The following is a 24,356-nucleotide window of genomic DNA, read 5'->3' as shown; positions in this document are numbered from 1 at the left end:
AGTAAGGGGGTCTGCCTCAGCAGTAATGCCTCTATGCTTAAATAGGTAATCAACACTCACTGTCCTTGTAGACACTTGGAGAACCTGTCACCTGGACAAGGTAAAGATACATCATTCCCTGGAAATCGATATCTGGAGACATATAAACTGCTGCTAGCTCCCCGTTTTACACTGCTGTACTGCATAGTGATGACTTCCACTTTTTCAGGAATTTTGCAAACAAACTAATCTAATGGAGTTAAAACAAACTGTCTCCATACCCCAACCCCAACCCCCACCTCCCCCCCCCCCCACCCACCATCCCACACACCCACACCCACACACAGAAAATGTTCATGAATTTATGGGACCAGGAATAGAACAAAATTAGCAAATTTGAAAGCTATGAGATTAAAGTGGACCAGTGGCCATGTGGATATGAAATTGGCAAATGGACAGAAAGCAGTGAGTGATGAACAGGAGGGATGTGCAGACAATGAGGTCCCCGGGGTAAGGTATTAGGGCCACAGCTCTTAGTTATATATTTAATGAGTTGGTGTACAGGGCATAATTTCAAAGTTTGCAGATGACACGGAACTTGGAAATGTAATTAACAATGAAGAGGATAGTGATAGACTTCAGGAAATAGGCAGAAGAGTTTTAATGCAGGAAAGTATAAAGTGATGTATTTTGATAGGAAGAATGAGGAGAGGTAATATGAATGAAATCATCTTAAAGAGTGCGCAGGAACAGAGAATTACAGGAAACCATTGTTGGTTGTTGTTAAAACCCATCTGGTTCATTAATATCCTTTAAGGAAGAAAATCTGCCATGCTTTCCTGGTCTGACCTACTTATGACTCCAGAGCCACAGCAATGTGATTGACTCTTAACTGCCCTCTTAACTGGTTCTGCTGCAGAGGGGAGGAGTAAAACGTGTGGGAATGCAGTAGTTATAGGGAATCCAATTGTAAGGAGAATCGATAGGTGTTTTCGTGGCTGTAAACGAGACTCCAGGATGGTGTGTTGCCTTCCTGGTGCTAGGGTCAAGGATGTCTCGGAGCGGTTACAGGACATTTGGCAACATGGTATCACAGTGGTTAGCACTGTTGCTTCACAGCGCCAGGAACCCCGGTTCGATTCCCGGCTTGGGTCACTGTATGTGCAGATTCTGCACGTTCTCCCTGTGTCTGTGTGGGTTTCCTCTGGGTGCTCCGGTTTCCTCCAAAAATACATGCTTGTTAGGTGAATTGGACATTCAACTTTATTGCAGTGTTAATGTAAGCCTAATAAAGATTATTATTATTCTGGAGGGGGAGTGTGAACACTGGTACAAACGACATAGTTAAAAAAAGAGATGAGGTCCTAAAAGCAGAATAGAGGGAGTTAAAAAGAAGTCGAGAAGTCGGACCTCAAATGTAGTGATCTCAGGATTACTACCAGTGCCACGTGCTAGTCAGAGTAGAAATAGCAGGATATAGCAGATGAATATGTCGCTGAAGAGATGATGAGAGGGGGGGGGGGTCAGATTTCTGGGGCACTGGGACCTGTACAGGCTGGACAGGTTACACCTGGGCAGGACCAGGACTGATGCCCTTGGGGGAGTACTTGCTAGAGCGGTTGGGAAGGGTTAAAAATAATATGGCAGGGGGTTGGGAACCTATGTATTCAGAGCAAGGGGAACAAGAGAAAAATGCAGCAAGGAGAATAAGGAAAGTGATAGGCAGAGAAACCAGGGGCCATATCAGATTATGATGCTGAAAAAAATAGTAGGGACCGGTCAAGGAATGTTAAAAGGACTAGCCTTAAGGTTTTGTACATGAATGCTCGGATCTTTCAAAATAAAATGAATGAATTAGTTGCGCAGATAGATGTGAAGGGATATGGGGTGTAGGTGGGATTATGGAGACATGACTCCAAGCTGACCAAGCATGCAAACTAAACAGTTTTTAGGAAGGACAGATAGAAAGGAAAATGTGGTGGAGTTGGATTGTTGATTAAAGAAGATATTGATACAATATTGAGGAAAGATATCTGGGGCGAGTTAAGAAGCAGCAAGTGGCAAAAAACATTTGTAAGGGTGGTATAAAGACCACCAAACTGCAGTGGCAATGTTAGGAATAGCATTAGACAGGAAATCAGAGATGCATGTGACAAAGAAACATCTGTGATAATGGGTGACCTGCATATAGATTGGGTGAGTCAAATTAGTCACAGTACAATAGAGGAAGAATTTCTGGAGTGTATGCGGAATGGTTTTCTGGACCAATACGTTGAGGAACCAACAAGGGAACAGGGTATCTTGGAGTAGGTGTTCTGCAATGAGAAAGGATTAGTTGACAATCTAGTTGAGAGAGAACCCTTGGGGATAAGTCACCATAATTTTTTATCATGGTGGATATTGAGGTAGTTGATTCTAAGAAGGGTCCTGAACCTCAATAAATGTAACTGTGATGGTATGAGGCATGAGCTGGCAATGACAGACTGGGAAATATTACTGAAAGGAAGGATAATGGACAGGCAATGGCAGGCATTCAAGGAACGAATCGGTGAACTCCGAATAGATGAATTGGACATTCAACTTTATTGCAGTGTTAATGTTGTTTATTCCTATTTGGCACAAGAGTAGAAAGCGAACCATGGCCAAACCATGACTTAGAGGGAAATTAGAAATAGTATTTGATTCAAAGAAGATGCATACAAGTTAACAAGAAAAAGCAATAGATCTGAGGGTTAGAACAGTTTAAAATTCAGCAAAGGTGGACCAAGGGATTGATTAAGAAGGGGAAAATACATTATGAAAGTAAGTTAGTGGGGAACATAAAAACTGACTAAAATTCTTTGTAGGTATTTAAAGAGAAAAAGATTGATAAAAACGAATGTAGGTCCCTTACAGTCAGAAACAGAGGAATTCATTATGGGGAAGAAAGAAATAGCTGAGGAACTAAATTTGTATTTTACTTCTGTCTTCACAAAGTACCAAAGGTTCTGAGAAACACAAATTTTAATGAGGAGCCGAAGGAAGTTAGTATTAATAGAGAAATGGGGCTGGATTCTCCACGCCACACCAAAATCGCGGCCGTGCTGGGGCGGAGAATCCACTTTCACGCCATAATTGGACCCAGCGCCGTTCTGGCAATTCTCCGGGCCCCACAAATTGGGATGACCGTGGAGTACACCGCGTGGCCGGGGGCCATTGCCAGAGGCCCGCCCAGCAATCCTCCGTTCCTGACCGGCCAAGTTCCGGACAGTGTGGAACTAACCACCTATTGCCGGTCAGGATGCTGGCGTGGTGTTGCGGACTGTCCGCGGCCGTCCTGGACGGGGGCGGGGGGATCGGAGGCCAGGGGGGGGCCTTATAGGCGGCCGGAGGTTAGATCTGCAGGAGTTAGATGCTTGGGCGCGCGACCGATCAGGGGGTCTCATTTCTTGGTGTGGCTCTGTGCTCCGAGTCCGCCATGGAGCTCGGCATGGCCACTGGAGGACGCCGTAGTGCGCATGCGCAGACTCCGAACCGGAAGTGCGGGGGCCCGTATCCGCAGCTAAAGCTGCGAGATTTATTCCGGGTCTCTGCTAGCCCCCTGCAGGGCATTGAATTAGTCCAACTTTTTTCTAGGAATTTCGGGAGTAAAACTCCACCGATTATTGTGTAAAGTTAAAGCGCATGGGGTTGCGGGTAGTGGCTTGAGATGGATAGACAGCTGGTTAGCAGACAGGAAGCAAAAACTTAGAATAAATGGGTCTTTTATTGGCAGGCAGTAAATGATGGGGTACTGCAGGGATCTGTGCTGGGGCCCCAAGTATTCACAATATATATTAATGATTTGGGCGAAGGAACTAAATGTAGTCTCTCCAACTTTGCAGATGATACAAAGTTTGGTGGTGGGAGTGAACTGTGAGGAGGAAGCAGAGGGCAGCACGGTAAGCACAGTGGTTAGCACTGTTGCTTCACAGCACCATTGACCTGTGTTCGATTCCTGGCTTGGGTCACTGTCTGTGCGGAGTCTGCAAGTTCTCCCGTGTCTGCGTGGGTTTCCCCCAGATGCTCCGGTTTCCTCCCACAAGTCCCGAAAGATGTGCTGTTAGGGGAATTGGACATTCTGAATTCTCGCTCAGTGTACCCGAACAGGTGCCAGAGTGTGGCAACTAGGGATTTTCACAGTAATGTCATTGCAGTGTTAATGTAAGCCCACTTGTGACACTAATAAACATTATTACTATTAAGCTAAGACCAGGCGTCAGATCCCCCAAGACACTACTAACACTGTCGGATTTATATAATAAATATGGATTATGAAAGAATATAACTGAAGACTGTCAGGACTTTGGAGCACAATCTTGCCCAGTATTTTCATCGCTCTACTGATCCCATTCCACTCTGTTCGGGCTGAATTATATAATATTTACATGGGTACTGTTTCTCAGTAATTAGCTGTTGGTTCTCACTCAGTAAACGTACAAAGATTATGTCACAATCATTAATCTTTCAGTGTAAGCCTCTCTGCATCAGGAGACACTGCTTGTCACTCGCACTGGGAGAAAGCGAAGTGTAGCATGGTCTGGGATCCCACACACAACACAGGGCCACAGGTTCAATTATCAGTCTGATCTGACGGAGATGGCTCATATCAGCATGACCTGCCTCAGAGACAACTGGGACCAGAAGCCAGAGAAACCAGCTCCTGAATAGAGCTGCTCTGTGCTTAGCTGTTTCTTTTCCAAAACTGTCTCTGTTCACATGTGACAGAGGAGCTCAAATTAGTGAAGGATCTCCCTCATACAGAGCAAGGCTCCATAGCTACCAAACAAACCCCAAGGAGATCTCAGGAGAAAGATACAGCTCGGGATCCATTTGACATTAATTACCGCTCCTTTCCCCCCCCCACTCCACTCAGATGACATCCTCTCCCAACATTTCCATTTGCCCCCTCGCTTCCTGTCACCCCTCCACTCGCCCCCCCCAAAGGCATAGACTGCTTTGAGGGTGGGGGTTTCCTGAGGCCTTGTAACCCCTGGGATCATGCCCTTTCTGGTTGCACCCAGTGAACTATTGGAGCATAACTGGCATCACAGCCAAGACTAACCCTCTCCTCACTCTCTCTACAAGACTAACCCTCTACAGACTAACCCTCTCCTCACTCTCTCTACAAGACTAACCCTCTACAGACTAACCCTCTCCTCACTCTCTCTACAAGACTAACCCTCTCCTCACTCTCCCTACAAGACTAACCCTCTACAGACTAACCCTCTCCACAAGACTAACCCTCTCCTCACTCTCTCTACAAGACTAACCCTCTGCTCACTCTCTCTACAAGACTAACCCTCTGCTCACTCTCTCTACAAGACTAACCCTCTCCTCACTCTCTCTACAAGACTAACCCTCTCCTCACTCTCTCTACAAGACTAACCCTCTCCTCACTCTCTCTACAAGACTAACCCTCTCCTCACTCTCTCTACAGACTAACCCTCTCCTCACTCTACAGACTAACCCTCTCCTCACTCTCTCTACAAGACTAACCCTCTCCTCACTCTCTCTACAAGACTAACCCTCTCCTCACTCTCTTTACAGACTAACCCTCTCCTCACTCTCTCTACAAGACTAACCCTCTCCTCACTCTCTCTACAGACTAACCCTCTCCTCACTCTCTTTACAGACTAACCCTCTCCTCACTCGCTCTACAAGACTAACCCTCTGCTCACTCTCTCTACAAGACTAACCCTCTCCTCACTCTCTCTACAAGACTAACCCTCTCCTCACTCTCTCTACAGACTAACCCTCTCCTCACTCTCTCTACAAGACTATCACTAACCTCACTCTCTCTACAGACTAATCCTCTGTTCAAGGCAAATTGACAGGGAATTCTAGCAGTGACACATTTGAACAGGTTTCAAAGCAGCTCATTAAATTTAAACATAAGTTCAATTGAAAAACAAAACGTTTGAGGTTAATGGGACATTCACTTACATAAATGTAAATATCACCACAGGCTGCATTCCTCTTTGAGGGGGAGAGTTGACTGGTGCCGATTTAACCTGACGGTCACCACACCTCAGACACGAGGCAAGGTTGAGAAGGTTCATGGGTAACCTCAGCTGGGACAGGAATTGAACTCACGGTGTTCACATTGCAAACCAGCCACCCAGCTAACTGAGCTAATCTGCTACAGAGTGGCCGGCAAAACTGATTAATCTCCTTTAAGTGGAGAAGATGACGGGAAGGTTTGTGAGGAGGTGTTTGAAATCATGAAGGCTTTCCATAGAACAAATAAGGATCAATGGTTTCCACTGGCAGAAGGTCGGGAACAAGAGGAACAAAATTATGAAGATTGCCAAAAGAGGCAGGGGTGAATGGGGGTTGGTTTTGTTGTGGTCTGGGGTGCACTATCTGAAAGAGCAACAGTAATTTTCAAACGTGATTGGATAATCAGAGAAACTTACATTTATATAACATTTTTCACAACAATTATCAAACCACTTTCCAGCCTTGTGTGTGGATAAGGACAGCAATGTGTATTTATTTACTGTCCGTCGCTCTCCTTTTCAAATACACTGCTGCAAAGTAGCCAGTAGGTCATCCAAATTGTATGCAGCAAGCTCAAACAAACAGCAATGCGATAATGACACAGATAGTCCGTCCTGCCGTCAATTGAGGAACAAATACTGGCCAGGAAACCGGGGGAAACTGACTTCCTTTTCCAAATTGCGCCATGGGATCTTTTGCACCCACCTGGACAGACAGGTGGGGATTTGGTTTCAATATCTCATCTGAAATGCAGCCCCTCTGGCGGGGCTCAGTATCTCAGTGAGTTTGGTGCAGGGGGTTCTGCAGCTTTGTGAGGGCCCCTCACAGAGGGTCACCAATACTTCAACTCGGTGAAAAGGAAACATATATACAGGGGCAAGAAAACCACTCGCTCACAAGTTCAGAAATGTGTTTACTGATGGGTGAGCGGGAAGAACAGGGAGAGTGGGACTCAGTGGGTAAAACATTTGGGAGAGCCACAAAGGGAGCGAACAGTCTCCTGCCCTGTGCTGGGATTATTTGAGGCAGAGGGAGATGAAGGAAGCGATGGGAATAACCATGGGGCGAGTGACTGTCCCGCGGCCGCAATGAGCACCTACCCTCTGCTGACGATAAGCCGCAGTGCCTCCAGATTGCCATGGTAAACCGCCCAGAGAGTGGGGGTCATTCCATCCTCGTCAGGCGAGTTCAGATCCCTCTTGCTAGCCTCTTTCAGCAGATCCAGGTAACCATCCCGAGCTGCCTTGTGATACCTGTCGCTCATTGCGTTGACTGTAAATCCCTGGGAGACATCGGGGGAGTCAGTTACACAGAAGCAGCGAGAGGGCTCCGGGAACACTGACTGCAGATCTCCGACTCACAGTGATTCTGATACTCACTGTGACTCTGAGCAGAGAGACTGATACAGCAGCTCTGATACTCACTGTGACTCTGATACTCTCACTGTGACACTGAGCAGAGAGACTGATACAGCAGCTCTGATACTCACTGTGACTCTGATACTCATTGTGACTCTGATAAGAACAAAGAACAAAGAAAATTTCAGCACAGGAACAGGCCCTTCGGCCCTCCAAGCCTGTGCCGACCATGCTTGTCCAAAGTAAAATCTTATGCACTTCCGGGATCCGTATCCCTCTATTCCCATCCTATTCATGTATTTGTCAAGATGCCCCTTGAACATTACGATCGTCCCTGCTTCCGCCACCTCCTCCGGCAGCAAGTTCCAGGCTCCCACTACTATGTGTAAAAAATTTGCCTCTAAACCTTGCCCCTCGCACCTTAAACCTATGCCCCCTAGTAATTGACCCCTCTACCCTGGGGAAAAGCCTCTGACTATCCACTCTGTCTATGCCCCTCATAATTTTGTAGACCTCTATCAGGTCGCCCCTCAACCTCCTTCGTTCCAGTGAGAACAAACCAAGTTTATCCAGCCTCTCCTCATAGCTAATTCCCTCCATACCATGCAACATCCTGGTAAATCTCTTATGCACCCTCTCTAAATCCTCCACATCCTTCTGGTAGTGTGGCGACCAGAATTGAACACTATACTCAATGCCCCGGCCAATGAAGGCAAGCATGGTGTATGCCTTCTTGACTACCTTCTCCACCTGTGTTGCCCCTTTCAGTGACCTGTGGACCTGCACACCTAGATCACTGTCAATACTCTTGAGGGTTCTACCATTCACTGTATATTCCCTACTTGCATTAGACCTTCCAAAATGCATTACCTCACATCTGTCCTGATTAAACTCCATCTGCCATCTCTCCGCCCAAGTCTCCAAACAATCCAAATCCTGCTGTATCCTCTGACAGTCCTCATCGCTATCCACAATTCCACCAACCTTTGTGTCGTCCACAAACTTACTAATCAGACCAGTTACATTTTCCTCCAAATCATTAATAGACACTACGAACAGCGAAGGTCCCAGCACTGATCCCTGCGGAACACCACTAGTCACAGCCCTCCAATCAGAAAAGCACCCTTCCATTGCTACTCTCTGCACTCGATGACCGAGCCCGGTCTGTATCCACCTTGCCAGCTCACATCTGATCATGTGTGACCTTACCTTTTGTAGCAGTTTGCCATGAGGGTCCTTGTCAAAGGCCTCACTGAAGTCCATATCGACAACATGCACTGCCGTCACTGTGCCTCTGAAGTCACTGTGAGTTTGATACTCACTGTGACTCAGAGGAGAGAGACTGATACAACAGCTCTGATACTCATTGTGACTCTGATACTCTCACTGTGACTCTGATACTCACTGTGACTCTGATACTCTCACTATGACTCTAATACTCACTATGACTATGATACTCACTGCGAGTCTAATACTCATTCTGGCTCTGATACTCACTGTAGCACTGATACTCACTGTGACTCTGATACTCACTGTGATTCTGATAATTAATGTGACTCTGATACTCCTGGCGCTGATACTCACTGTGCCTCTGATACTCACTGTGACTCTGATCCTCACTGTGACTCTGATACTCACTGTGACTCTGATAATCATTCTGGCTCTGATACTCACTGTGACTGATACTCTGACTATGACTCTGATACTCACTATGACTATGATACTCACTGTGAGTCTAATATTCATTCTGGCTCTGAGACTCACTGTAGCTCTGATACTCACTGTGACTCTGAGACTCACTGTAGCTCTGATACTGACTGTAGCTCTGATACTCACTGTGACTCTGATACTCACTGTGATTCTGATAATCAATGTGTTTCTGATAATCCTTCTGGCGCTGATACTCACTGTGCCTCACATACTCATTGTGACTCTGATACTAACTGTAACTCTGATACTCACCGTGCCTCTGATACTCACTGTGCCTCTGATACTCACTGTGCCTCTGATACTCACAATGACTCTGATACTCATTGTGACTCTGATACTCACTGTGACTCTGATATTCATTCTGGCTCTGTTACTCATTCCGGCTCTGATACTCACTGTGATTCTGAGCAGAGAGACTGATACATCAGCTCTTGTACTCACTATGGCTCTGATACTCACTGTGACTCTGATACTCACTGTGACTCTGATACTCACTGTGACTCTGATACTCACTGTGACTCTGATACTCACTGTGACTCTGATACTCATTGTGACTCTGATATTCACTGTGACTTGGATACTCAATGTAACACTGATAGTCAATGTGGCTCTGATACTCACAATGACTCTGATACTCACTGTAACTCTGATACTCACTGTGACTCAGATACTCACTGTGACCCTGACACTCACTGTGACTCTGATACGTATTGTGGCTCTGACACTCATGCTGGCTCTGATATGCATTGAGGCTCTGATACGCACTGTGACTCTGAGCAGAGAGACTGATGCAGTATCTCTAATAATCACTGTGGCTCTGATACTGATTGTGGCTCTGATACTCACTGTGACTCTGATACTCACTGTGATTCTGATACTCTCAGTATGACTCTGATTCTCACTATGACTATGATAATTACTATGACTCTGATCTCACTGTGACTACGATACTCATTGTGACTCTGATACTCACAGTGACTCTGATACTCACTGTAGCTGATACTCACGGTGTCTCTGATACACATTGTGTCTCTGATACCCACTGTGACTCTGATATTCACTGTGACTATGATACACACTGTGATTCTGATACTCACTGTGACTCTGATACTCACTGTGACTATGATACACACTGTGATTCTGACACTCATTCTGGCTCTGATCCTCATTCTGGCTCTGATACTCAGTGTGATTCTGAGCAGAGAGACTGATACAGCAGCTTTGATGCTCACCGTGGCTCTGATATTCATTGTGACTCTGATACCCAATGTGACGCTGATATTCACTGTGACCCTAATACTAACTGTAACTCTGACACTCAATGTGGCTCTGATACTCACTGTGTCTCTGATACTCACTGTGACTCTGATACTAACTGTGTCTCTGATACTCACTGTGTCTCTGATACTCACTGTGTCTCTGATACCCACTGTGTCTCTGATACTCACTGTGTCTCTGATACTCACTGTGACTCTGATACTCACTGTGTATCTGATACTCACCGTGTCTCTGATACTCACTGTGTCTCTGATACTCACTGTGACTCTGATACTCACTGTGACTCTGATACTCACAGTGACTCTGATACTCACTGTGACTCTGATACTCACTGTGACTCTGATATTCACTGTGTCTCTGATACCCACTGTGTCTCTGATACTCACAATGATTCTGATACTCCCTGTGACTCTGATACTCACTGTGACTCTGTTACTCACTGTGACTATGATACACACTGTAACTCTGATACTCACTTGTGACTCTGATACTCACTGTGACTATGATACACACTGTAACTCTGATACTCACTGTAGCTCTGATACTCACTGTGACACTGATACTCACTGTGATTCTGATAATCAATGTGACTCTGATACTCCTTCTCGTGCTGATACTCACTGTGACTCTGATACTCACTGTGACTCTGATACTTATTGTGACATGGATATTCACTGTGACTCAGATACTCAATGTAACTATGATACGCACTGTAACTCTGATACTCACTGTGTCTCTGATGCTCACTGTGTCTCTGATACTCACTGTGACTCTGATACTCACTGTGTCTCTGATACTCACCGTGTCTCTCATACTCACTGTGACTCTGCTACTCACTGTGACTCTGCTACTCACTGTGACTCAGATACTCACAGTGACTCTGATACTCACTGTGTCTCTGATACTCACTGTAGCTCTGATACTCACTGTGACTCTGATACTCACTGTGACTATGATACGCACTGTAACTCTGATACTCACTGTGATCTGATACTCACTGTAGCTCTGATACTCACTGTGACTCTGATACTCACAATGACCCTGATACTCAGTGTGACTCTGATACACACTGTGACTCTGTTACTCACTGTGACTATGATACACACTGTAACTCTGATACTCACTTGTGACTCTGATACTCACTGTGAATATGATACACAATGTAACTCTGATACTCACTGTAGCATTGATACTCACTGTGACACTGATACTCACTGTGATTCTGATAATCAATGTGACTCTGATACTCCTTCTAGTGCTGATACTCACTGTGCCTCTGATACTCATTGTGACTCTGATACTAACTGTAACTCTGATACTCACTGTGCCTCTGATACTCATTCTGGCTCTATTACTCATTCCGGCTCTGATACTCACTGTGATTCTGAGCAGAGAGACTGATACATCAGCTCTTGTACTCACTATGGCTCTGATACTCATTGTGGCTCTGATACTCACTGTGACTATGATACTCACTGTGACTATGATACTCACTGTGCCTCTGATACTCACTGTGCCTCTGATACTTACTGTGACTATGATACGCACTGTAACTCTGATACTCACTGTGATCTGATACTCACTGTAGCTCTGATACTCACTGTGTATCTGATACTCACAATGACTCTGATCCTCACTGTGACTCTGATACTCACTGTGACTCTGATACTCACTGTGACTATGATAAACACTGTAACTCTGATACTTACTTGTGACTCTGATACTCACTGTGACTATGATACTCATTCTGGCTCTATTACTCATTCCGGCTCTGATACTCACTGTGATTCTGAGCAGAGAACTGATACATCAGCTCTTGTACTCACTATGGCTCAGATACTCATTGTGGCTCTGATACTCACTGTGACTATGATACTCACTGTGACTATGATACTCACTGTGACTCTGATACTCACTGTGACTCTGATACTCACTGTGGCTCTGATAATCATTCTGGCTCTGATACTCACTGTGATTCTGATTCTCACTGTGACTCTGATACTCATTGTGTCTCTGATACTCACTGTGTCTCTGATACTCACTGTGTCTCTGGTACTCACTGTGTCTCTGATACTCACTGTGACTCTGATACTCACTGTGTCTCTGATACTCACCGTGTCTCTGATACTCACTGTGTCTCTGATACTCACTGTGACTCTGATACTCACTGTGTCTCTGATACTCACCGTGTCTCTGATACTCACTGTGACTCTGATACTCACTGTGACTCTGATACTCACTGTGACTCTGATACTCACAGTGACTCTGATACTCACTGTGTCTCTGATACTCACTGTAGCTCTGATACTCACTGTGACTCTGATACTCATTGTGACTATGATACGCACTGTAACTCTGATACTCACTGTGATCTGATACTCACTGTGACTCTGATACTCACAATGACTCTGATACTCACAATGACTCTGATACTCAGTGTGACTCTGATACTCACTGTGACTCTGTTACACACTGTGACTATGATACACACTGTAACTCTGATACTCACTGTGACTATGATACACACTGTAACTCTGATACTCACTGTAGCACTGATACTCACTGTGACACTGATACTCACTGTGATTCTGATAATCAATGTGACTCTGATACTCCTTCTAGCGCTGATACTCACTGTGCCTCTGATACTCACTGTGACTCTGATCCTCACTGTGACTCTGATCCTCACTGTGACTCTGATACTCACTGTGCCTCTGATACTCACTGTGCCTCTGATACTCACTGTGACTATGATATGCAGTGTAACTCTGATACTCACTGTGATCTGATACTCACTGTAGCTCTGATACTCACTGTGACTCTGATACTCTCAATGACTCTGATACTGAGTGTGACTCTGATACTCACTGTGACTCTGTTACTCACTGTGACTATGATACACACTGTAACTCTGATACTCACTTGTGACTATGTTACTCACTGTGACTATGATACACACTGTAACCCTGATACTCACTGTAGCAGGGATACTCACTGTGACACTGACACTCACTGTGATTCTGATAATCAATGTGACTCTGATACTCCTTCTAGCGCTGATACTCACTGTGCCTCTGATACTCATTGTGACTCTGATACTAACTGTAACTCTGATACTCACTGTGCCTCTGATACTCACTGTGCCTCTGATACTCACTGTGACTCTGATACTCACGATGACTCTGATACTCACTGTGACTCTGATCCTCACTGTGACTCTGATCCTCACTGTGTCTCTGATACTCACTGTGACTCTGATACTAACTGTCACTCTGATACTCACTGTGCCTCTGATACTCAGTGTGCCTCTGATACTCACTGTGCCTCTGATACGTATTGTGACTATGATACGCACTGTAACTCTGATACTCACTGTGATCTGATACTCACTGTAGCTCTGATACACACTGTGACTCTGATACTCACAATGACTCTGATCCTCACTGTGACTCTGATACTCACTGTGACTCTGTTACTCACTGTGACTATGATACACACTGTAACTCTGATACTCACTTGTGACTCTAATACTCACTGTGACTATGATACACACTGTAACTCTGATACTCACTGTAGCACTGATACTCACCGTGCCTCTGATACTCATTGTGACTCTAATACTAACTGTAACTCTGATACTCACTGTGCCTCTGATACTCACTGTAGCTCTGATACTCACTCTGACTCTGATACTCACTGTGACAATGATACACACTGTGATTCTGACACTCATTCTGGCTCTGATACTCAGTCTGGCTCTGATACTCAGTGTGATTCTGAGCAGAGAGACTGATACAGCAGCTTTGATGCTGACCATGGCTCTGATATTCATTGTGACTGTGACACCCAATGTGACGCTGATATTCACTGTGACCCTAATACTAACTGTAACTCTGATACTCAATGTGGCTCTGATACTCACTGTGTCTCTGATACTCACTGTGACTCTGATACTCACTGTGTCTCTGATACTCACTGTGTCTCTGATACTCACTGTGTCTCTTATACTCACTGTGTCTCTGATACTCACTGTGTCTCTGATACTCACTGTGACTCTGATACTCACTGTGACCCGAATACTAACTGTAACTCTGATACTCAATGTGGCTCTGATACTCACTGTGTCTCTGATACTCACTGTGTCTCTGATACTCACTGTGTCTCTGATACTCACTGTGTCTCTGATACTCACTGTGTCTCTGATACTCACTGTGACTCTGATACTCACTGTGTCTCTGATACTCACCGTGTCTCTGATACTCACTGTGTCTCTGATACTCACTGTGACTCTGATACTCACTGTGTCTCTGATACTCACCGTGTCTCTGATACTCACTGTGACTCTGATACTCACTGTGACTCTGATACTCACTGTGACTCTGATACTCACAGTGACTCTGATACTCACTGTGTCTCTGATACTCACTGTAGCTCTGATACTCACTGTGACTCTGATACTCATTGTGACTATGATACGCACTGTAACTCTGATACTCACTGTGATCTGATACTCACTGTAGCTCTGATACTCACTGTGACTCTGATACTCACAATGACTCTGATACTCAGTGTGACTCTGATACTCACTGTGACTCTGTCACTCACTGTGACTATGATACACACTGTAACTCTGATACTCACTTGTGACTCTGATACTCACTGTGACACTGATACTCACTGTGATTCTGATAATCAATGTGACTCTGATACTCCTTCTAGCACTGATACTCACTGTGCCTCTGATACTCATTGTGACTCTGATACTAACTGTAACTCTGATACTCACTGTGCCTCTGATACTCACTGTGCCTCTGATACTCACTGTGACTCTGATACTCACAATGACTCTGATACTCACTGTGACTCTGATCCTCACTGTGACTCTGATCCTCACTGTGACTCTGATACTCACTGTGACTCTGATACTAACTGTAACTCTGATACTCACTGTGCCTCTGATACTCACTGTGCCTCTGATACTCACTGTGCCTCTGATACTTACTGTGACTATGATACGCACTGTAACTCTGATACTCACTGTGATCTGATACTCACTGTGACTCTGATACTAACTGTAACTCTGATACTCACTGTGCCTCTGATACTCACTGTGCCTCTGATACTCACTGTGCCTCTGATACTTACTGTGACTATGATACGCACTGTAGCTCTGATACTCACTGTGACTCTGATACTCACAATGACTCTGATCGTCACTGTGACTCTGATACTAACTGTGACTCCGTTACTCACTGTGACTATGATACACACTGTAACTCTGATACTCACTTGTGACTCTAATACTCACTGTGACTATGATACACACTGTAACTCTGATACTCACTGTAGCTCTGATACTCACTGTGTTCTGATACTCACTGTGATTCTGACAATCAATGTGACTCTGATACTCCTTCTGGCGCTGATACTCACTGTGACTCAGATACTCACTGTGACTCTGACACTCACCGTGACTCTGATACGTATTGTCGCTCTGACACTCATGCTGGCTCTGATATGCATTGTGGCTCTGATACGCACTGTGACTCTGAGCAGAGAGACTGATACAGCAGCTCTAATAATCACTGTGGCTCTGATACTGATTGTGGCTCTGATACTCACTGTGACTCTGATACTCACTGTGATTCTGACACTCTCACTATGACTCTGATTCTCACTACGACTATGATAATTACTATGACTCTGATCTCACTGTTACTACGATACTCACTGTGCCTCTGATACTCACTGTGACTCTGATACTCATGATGACTCTGATACTCACTGTGACTCTGATCCTCACTGTGACTCTGATCCTCACTGTGACTCTGATACTCACTGTGACTCTGATACTAACTGTAACTCTGATACTCACTGTGCCTCTGATACTCAGTGTGCCTCTGATACTCACTGTGCCTCTGATACTTATTGTGACTATGATACGCACTGTGATCTGATACTCACTGTAGCTCTGATACTCACTGTGACTCTGATACTCACAATGACTCTCATCCTCACTGTGACTCTGATACTCACTGTGACTCTGTTACTCACTGTGACTATGATACACACTGTAACTCTGATACTCACTTGTGACTCTAATACTCACTGTGACTATGATACACACTGTAACTCTGATACTCACTGTAGCACTGATACTCACTGTGACACTGACACTCACTGTGATTCTGATAATCAATGTGACTCTGATACTCCTTCTAGCGCTGATACTCACTGTGACTCTGATACTCACTGTGACTCTGAAACTCACTGTGACTCTGATACTCACTGTGGCTCTGATAATCATTCTGGCTCTGATACTCACTGTGACTCTGATACTCACTGTGACTCTGATACTCATTGTGACTCTGATATTCACTGTGACTCAGATACTCAATGTAACTCTGATACTCAGTGTGGCTCTGATACTCACAATGACGCTGATACTCACTGTGACTCAGATACTCACTGTGACTCTGACACTCACTGTGACTCTGATACGTATTGTGGCTCTGACACTCATGCTGGCTCTGATATGCATTGTGGCTCTGATACGCACTGTGACTCTGAGCAGAGAGACTGATACAGCAGCTCTAATAATCACTCTGGCTCTGATACTGATTGTGGCTCTGATACTCACTGTGACTCTGATACTCACTGTGATCTGATACTCACTGTGATTCTGATAATCAATGTGACTCTGATCCTCACTGTGACTCTGATCCTCACTGTGACTCTGATCCTCACTGTGACTCTGATACTCACTGTGACTCTGATACTAACTGTAACTCTGATACTCACTGTGCCTCTGATACTCACTGTGCCTCTGATACTCACTGTGACTCTGATACTCACTGTGACTCTGATACTAACTGTAACTCTGATACTCACTGTGCCTCTGATACTCACTGTGCCTCTGATACTCACTGTGACTCTGATACTCACTGTGACTCTGATGCTCACTGTGACTCTGATACTCATTCTGGCTCTATTACTCATTCCAGCTCTGATACTCACTGTGATTCTGAGCAGAGAGACTGATACATCAGCTCTTGTACTCACTATGGCTCTGATACTGATTGTGGCTCTGATACTCACTGTGACTCTGATACTCACTGTGATTCTGACACTCTCACTATGACTCTGATTCTCACTATGACTATGATAATTACTATGACTCTGATCTCACAGTGACTACGATACTCATTGTGACTCTGATACTCACAGTGACTCTGATACTCACTGTGTCTCTGATACTCACTGTAGTTCTGATACTCACTGTGACTCTGATACTCACTGTGACTATGATACACACTGTGAATCTGACACTCATTCTGGCTCTGATACTCAGTCTGGCTCTGATACTCAGTGTGATTCTGAGCAGAGAGACTGATACAGCAGCTTTGATGCTGACCGTGGCTCTGATATTCATTGTGACTCTGATACCCAATGTGACGCTGATATTCACTGTGACCCTAATACTAACTGTAACTCTGATACTCAATGTGGCTCTGATATTCACTGTGACTATGATACACACTGTGGTTCTGACACTCATTCTGGCTCTGATACTCATTCTGGCTCTGATACTCAGTGTGATTCTGAGCAGAGAGACTGATACAGCAGCTTTGATGCTCACCGTGGCTCTGATACTCAATGTGGCTCTGATACTCACTGTGACTCTGATACTCACTGTGTCTCTGATACTCACCGTGTCTCTGATACTCACTGTGTCTCTGATACTCACTGTGACTCTGATACTCACTGTGACTCTGATACTCACAGTGACTCTGATACTCACTGTGTCTCTGATACTCACTGTAGCTCTGATACTCACTGTGACTCTGATACTCACTGTGACTATGATACGCACTGTAACTCTGATACTCACTGTGATCTGATACTCACTGTATCTCTGATACTCACAGTGACTCTGATACTCACTGTGATCTGATACTCATTGTATCTCTGATACTCACTGTGTCTCTGATACTCACTGTGATTCTGATACTTTCACTATGACTCTGATTCTCACTATGACACTGATACTCATTGTGACTCTGATACACACTGTGACTATGATACGCACTGTAACTCTGATACTCACTGTGTCTCTGATGCACACAGTAGCTCTGATACTCACAGTGACTCTGATACTCACTGTGTCTCTGATACTCACTGTAGCTCTGATACTCACTGTGACTTTGATACTCACTGTGACTATGATACGCACTGTGACTCTGATACTCACTGTGACTCTGATACTCACTGTGACTCTGATATTCACTGTGCCACAGATACTCAATGTAACTCTGATACTCACTGTGGCTCTGATACTCACAATGACGCTGATACTCACTGTGACTCAGATACTCACTGTGACTCTGACACTCACTGTGACTCTGATACGTATTGTGGCTCTGACACTCATGCTGGCTCTGATATGCATTGTGGCTCTGATACGCACTGTGACTGAGCAGAGAGACTGATACAGCAGCTCTAATAATCACTGTGGCTCTGATACTGATTGTGGCTCTGATACTCACTGTGACTCTGATACGCACCGTGATTCTGACACTCTCACTATGACTCTGATTCTCACTATGACTATGATAATTACTATGACTCTGATCTCACAGTGACTACGATACTCATTGTGACTCTGATACTCACAGTGACTCTGATACTCACTGTGTCTCTGATACTCACTGTAGTTCTGATACTCACTGTGACTCTGATACTCACTGTGACTATGATACACACTGTGATTCTGACACTCATTCTAGCTCTGATACTCATTCTGGCTCTGATACTCAGTGTGATTCTGAGCAGAGAGACTGATACAGCAGCTTTGATGCTCACCGTGGCTCTGATACTCAATGTGGCTCTGATACTCACTGTGACTCTGATACTCACTGTGACTCTGATACTCACTGTGACTCTGATACTCACTGTGACTCTGATACTCACTGTGACTCTGATACTCACTGTGACTATGATACACACTGTAACTCTGATACTCACTGTAGCTCTGATACTCACTGTGATCTGATACTCACTGTGATTCTGATAATCAATGTGACTCTGATCCTCACTGTGACTCTGATCCTCACTGTGACTCTGATCCTCACTGTGACTCTGATACTCACTGTGACTCTGATACTAACTGTAACTCTGATACTCACTGTGCCTCTGATACTCACTGTGCCTCTGATACTCACTGTGACTCTGATACTCACTGTGACTCTGATACTAACTGTAACTCTGATACTCACTGTGCCTCTGATACTCACTGTGCCTCTGATACTCACTGTGACTCTGATACTCACTGTGACTCTGATGCTCACTGTGACTCTGATACTCATTCTGGCTCTATTACTCATTCCAGCTCTGATACTCACTGTGATTCTGAGCAGAGAGACTGATACATCAGCTCTTGTACTCACTATGGCTCTGATACTGATTGTGGCTCTGATACTCACTGTGACTCTGATACTCACTGTGATTCTGACACTCTCACTATGACTCTGATTCTCACTATGACTATGATAATTACTATGACTCTGATCTCACAGTGACTACGATACTCATTGTGACTCTGATACTCACAGTGACTCTGATACTCACTGTGTCTCTGATACTCACTGTAGTTCTGATACTCACTGTGACTCTGATACTCACTGTGACTATGATACACACTGTGATTCTGACACTCATTCTGGCTCTGATACTCAGTCTGTCTCTGATACTCAGTGTGATTCTGAGCAGAGAGACTGATACAGCAGCTTTGATGCTCACCGTGGCTCTGATATTCATTGTGACTCTGATACTCACTGTGACTCTGATATTCACTGTGACCCTAATACTAACTGTAACTCTGATACTCAATGTGGCTCTGATAATCACAGTGATCTTATACTCACTGTGACTCTGACACTCACTGTGACTCTGATATTCACTGTGACTATGATACTCACCGTGTCTCTGATACTCACTGTGTCTCTGATACTCACTGTGACTCTGATACTCACTGTGACTCTGATACTCACAGTGACTCTGATACTCACTGTGTCTCTGATACTCACTGTAGCTCTGATACTCACTGTGACTCTGATACTCACTGTGACTATGATACGCACTGTAACTCTGATACTCACTGTGATCTGATACTCACTGTATCTCTGATATTCACTGTGACTCTGATACTCACTGTGATCTGATACTCATTGTATCTCTGATACTCACTGTGTCTCTGATACTCACTGTGATTCTGATACTTTCACTCTGACTCTGATTCTCACTATGACACTGATACTCATTGTGACTCTGATACACACTGTGACTATGATACGCACTGTAACTCTGATACTCACTGTGTCTCTGATACTCACTGTAGCTCTGATACTCACAGTGACTCTGATACTCACTGTGTCTCTGATACTCACTGTAGCTCTGATACTCACTGTGACTTTGATACTCACTGTGACTATGATACGCCCTGTAACTCTGATACTCACTGTGATCTGATACTCACTGTATCTCTGATACTCAATGTGACTCTGATACTCACTGTGATCTGATACTCACTGTATCTCTGATACTCACTGTGTCTCTGATACTCACTGTGATTCTGATACTTTCACTATGACTCGGATTCTCACTATGACACTGATACTCATTGTGACTCTGATACACACTGTGACTATGATACGCACTGTAACTCTGATACTCACTGTGTCTCTGATACTCACTGTAGCTCTGATACTCACTGTGACTCTGATACTCACAATGACTCTGATCCTCGCTGTGGCTCTGATACTCACTGTGACTCTGTTACTCACTGTGACTATGATACACACTGTAACTCTGATACTCACTTGTGACTCTGATACTCACTGTGACTATGATACACACTGTAACTCTGATACTCACTGTAGCTCTGATACTCACTGTGACTCTGATACTCACTGTGATTCTGATAATCAATGTGACTCTGATACTCCTTCTGGCGCTGATACTCACTGTGCCTCTGATACTCACTGTGACTCTGATCCTCACTGTGACTCTGATTCTCACTGTGACTCTGATCCTCACTGTGACTCTGATACTCACTGTGACTCTGATACTAACTGTAACTCTGATACTCACTGTGACTCTGATACTCACTGTGACGCTGATACTCATTCTGGCTCTATTACTCATTCCGGCTCTGATACTCACTGTGATTCTGAGCAGAGAGACTGATACATCAGGTCTTGTAGTCACTATGGCTCTGATACTCATTGTGGCTCTGATACTCACTTTGGCTCTGATACTCACTGTGTCTCTGATACTCACTGTGACTCTGATACCCACTGTGTCTCTGATACTCACTGTGTCTCTAATACTCACTGTGTCTCTGATATGCACTGTGTCTCTGATACTCACTGTGTCTCTGATACTCACTGTGACTCTGATACTCACTGCGTCTCTGATACTCACCGTGTCTCTGATACTCACTGTGTCTCTGATACTCACTCTGACTCTGATACTCACTGTGACTCTGATATTCACTGTGTCTCTGATATCCACTGTGTCTCTGATATTCTCTGTGCCTCTGATACTCACTATGGCTCTGATACTCACTGTGACTCTGATACTCACTGTGACTATGATACGCACTGTAACTCTGATACTCACTGTTATCTGATACTCACTGTGATTCTGATACTCTCACTATGACTCGGATTCTCACTATGACACTGATACTCATTGTGACTCTGATACACACTGTGACTATGATACGCACTGTGTCTCTGATACTCACTGTGTCTCTGATACTCACTGTAGCTCTGATACTCACTGTGACTCTGATACTCACAATGACTCTGATACTCACTGTGACCCTGATACTCACTGTGACTATGATACTCACTGTGACTATGATACTCATTGTGATTCTGACACTCATTCTGGCTCTGATATTCATTCCGGCTCTGATACTCACTGTGATTCTGGGCAGGGAGCTCACTGTGATTCTGAGCATTGAGACTGATACAGCAGCTTTGATATTCACTGTGACTCTGATACTAACTGTAACTTTGATACTCAAAGTGGCTCTGATACTCACAATGACTCTGATACTCACTGTGACTCAGATATTCACTGTGGCTCTGAAACTCACTGTGATTCTGATACTCATTCTGGCTCGGATACTCACCGTGACTCTCATACTCACCGTGTCTCTGATACTCACTGTGACTCTGAGACTCACTGTAACTCTGATACTCACTTGTGACTCTGATACTCACTGTGACTCTGATACTCACTGTGACTATGATACACACTGTAACTCTGATACTCACTGTAGCTCTGATACTCACTGTGATCTGATACTCACTGTGATTCTGATAATCAATGTGACTCTGATCCTCACTGTGACTCTGATCCTCACTGTGACTCTGATACTCACTGTGACTCTGATACTAACTGTAACTCTGATACTCACTGTGCCTCTGATACTCACTGTGCCTCTGATACTCACTGTGACTCTGACACTCACTGTGACTCTAATACTCACTGTGACTCTGATACTCACTGTGACTCTGAGCAGAGGGGCTGACACATCAGCTCTTGTACTCACTATGGCTCTGATACTCATTGTGGCTCTGATACTCATTGTGGCTCTGATACTCACTGTGACTATGATACTCACTGTGACTCTGATACTCACTGTGACTCTGAAACTCACTGTGACTCTGATACTCACTGTGACTCTGATATTCACTGTGTCTCTGATATCCACTGTGTCTCTGATATTCTCTGTGCCTCTGATACTCACTATGGCTCTGATACTCACTGTGACTCTGATACTCACTGTGACTCTGATACTCACTGTGACTCTGATCCTCACTGTGACTCTGATTCTCACTGTGACTCTGATCCTCACTGTGACTCTGATACTCACTGTGACTCTGATACTAACTGTAACTCTGATACTCACTGTGACTCTGATACTCACTGTGACGCTGATACTCATTCTGGCTCTATTACTCATTCCGGCTCTGATACTCACTGTGATTCTGAGCAGAGAGACTGATACATCAGGTCTTGTAGTCACTATGGCTCTGATACTCATTGTGGCTCTGATACTCACTGTGGCTCTGATACTCACTGTGTCTCTGATACTCACTGTGACTCTGATACCCACTGTGTCTCTGATACTCACTGTGTCTCTAATACTCACTGTGTCTCTGATATGCACTGTGTCTCTGATACTCACTGTGTCTCTGATACTCACTGTGACTCTGATACTCACTGCGTCTCTGATACTCACCGTGTCTCTGATACTCACTGTGTCTCTGATACTCACTCTGACTCTGATACTCACTGTGACTCTGATATTCACTGTGTCTCTGATATCCACTGTGTCTCTGATATTCTCTGTGCCTCTGATACTCACTATGGCTCTGATACTCACTGTGACTCTGATACTCACTGTGACTATGATACGCACTGTAACTCTGATACTCACTGTTATCTGATACTCACTGTGATTCTGATACTCTCACTATGACTCGGATTCTCACTATGACACTGATACTCATTGTGACTCTGATACACACTGTGACTATGATACGCACTGTGTCTCTGATACTCACTGTGTCTCTGATATTCACTGTAGCTCTGATACTCACTGTGACTCTGATACTCACAATGACTCTGATACTCACTGTGACCCTGATACTCACTGTGACTATGATACTCACTGTGACTCTGAGCAGAGGGGCTGACACATCAGCTCTTGTACTCACTATGGCTCTGATACTCATTGTGGCTCTGATACTCATTGTGGCTCTGATACTCACTGTGACTATGATACTCACTGTGCCTCTGATACTCACTGTGACTCTGAAACTCACTGTGACTCTGATACTCACTGTGGCTCTGATAATCATTCTGGCTCTGATACTCACTGTGACTCTGATACTCACTGTGACTCTGATACTCATTGTGACTCTGATATTCACT

At 44.6% G+C, this 24,356-nt stretch overlaps 2 protein-coding genes across 2 annotated transcripts in view; one reads left to right on the top strand and one right to left on the bottom strand.

The window, feature by feature from the left end:
* The window catches only part of LOC140395341 (pre-mRNA splicing regulator USH1G-like), a 355,446-nt gene extending 348,182 nt beyond the window's left edge, over positions 1-7,264 (bottom strand). Inside the window, exon 1 of the mRNA XM_072482981.1 lies at positions 7,101-7,264. Within this exon, the coding sequence (XP_072339082.1) occupies positions 7,101-7,264 (164 nt within the window). The remainder of the gene's footprint in view (positions 1-7,100) is intronic.
* Positions 1-24,356, top strand: part of LOC140394748 (proton channel OTOP2-like) — a 166,702-nt gene that overhangs the window by 86,025 nt on the left and 56,321 nt on the right. The window lies entirely within an intron of this gene.

This window comes from Scyliorhinus torazame, chromosome 18, assembly GCF_047496885.1.
Source record: "Scyliorhinus torazame isolate Kashiwa2021f chromosome 18, sScyTor2.1, whole genome shotgun sequence".
Taxonomy (NCBI): Eukaryota; Metazoa; Chordata; class Chondrichthyes; order Carcharhiniformes; family Scyliorhinidae; genus Scyliorhinus; species Scyliorhinus torazame.
This window is presented reverse-complemented; position numbering and strand designations above follow the sequence as displayed.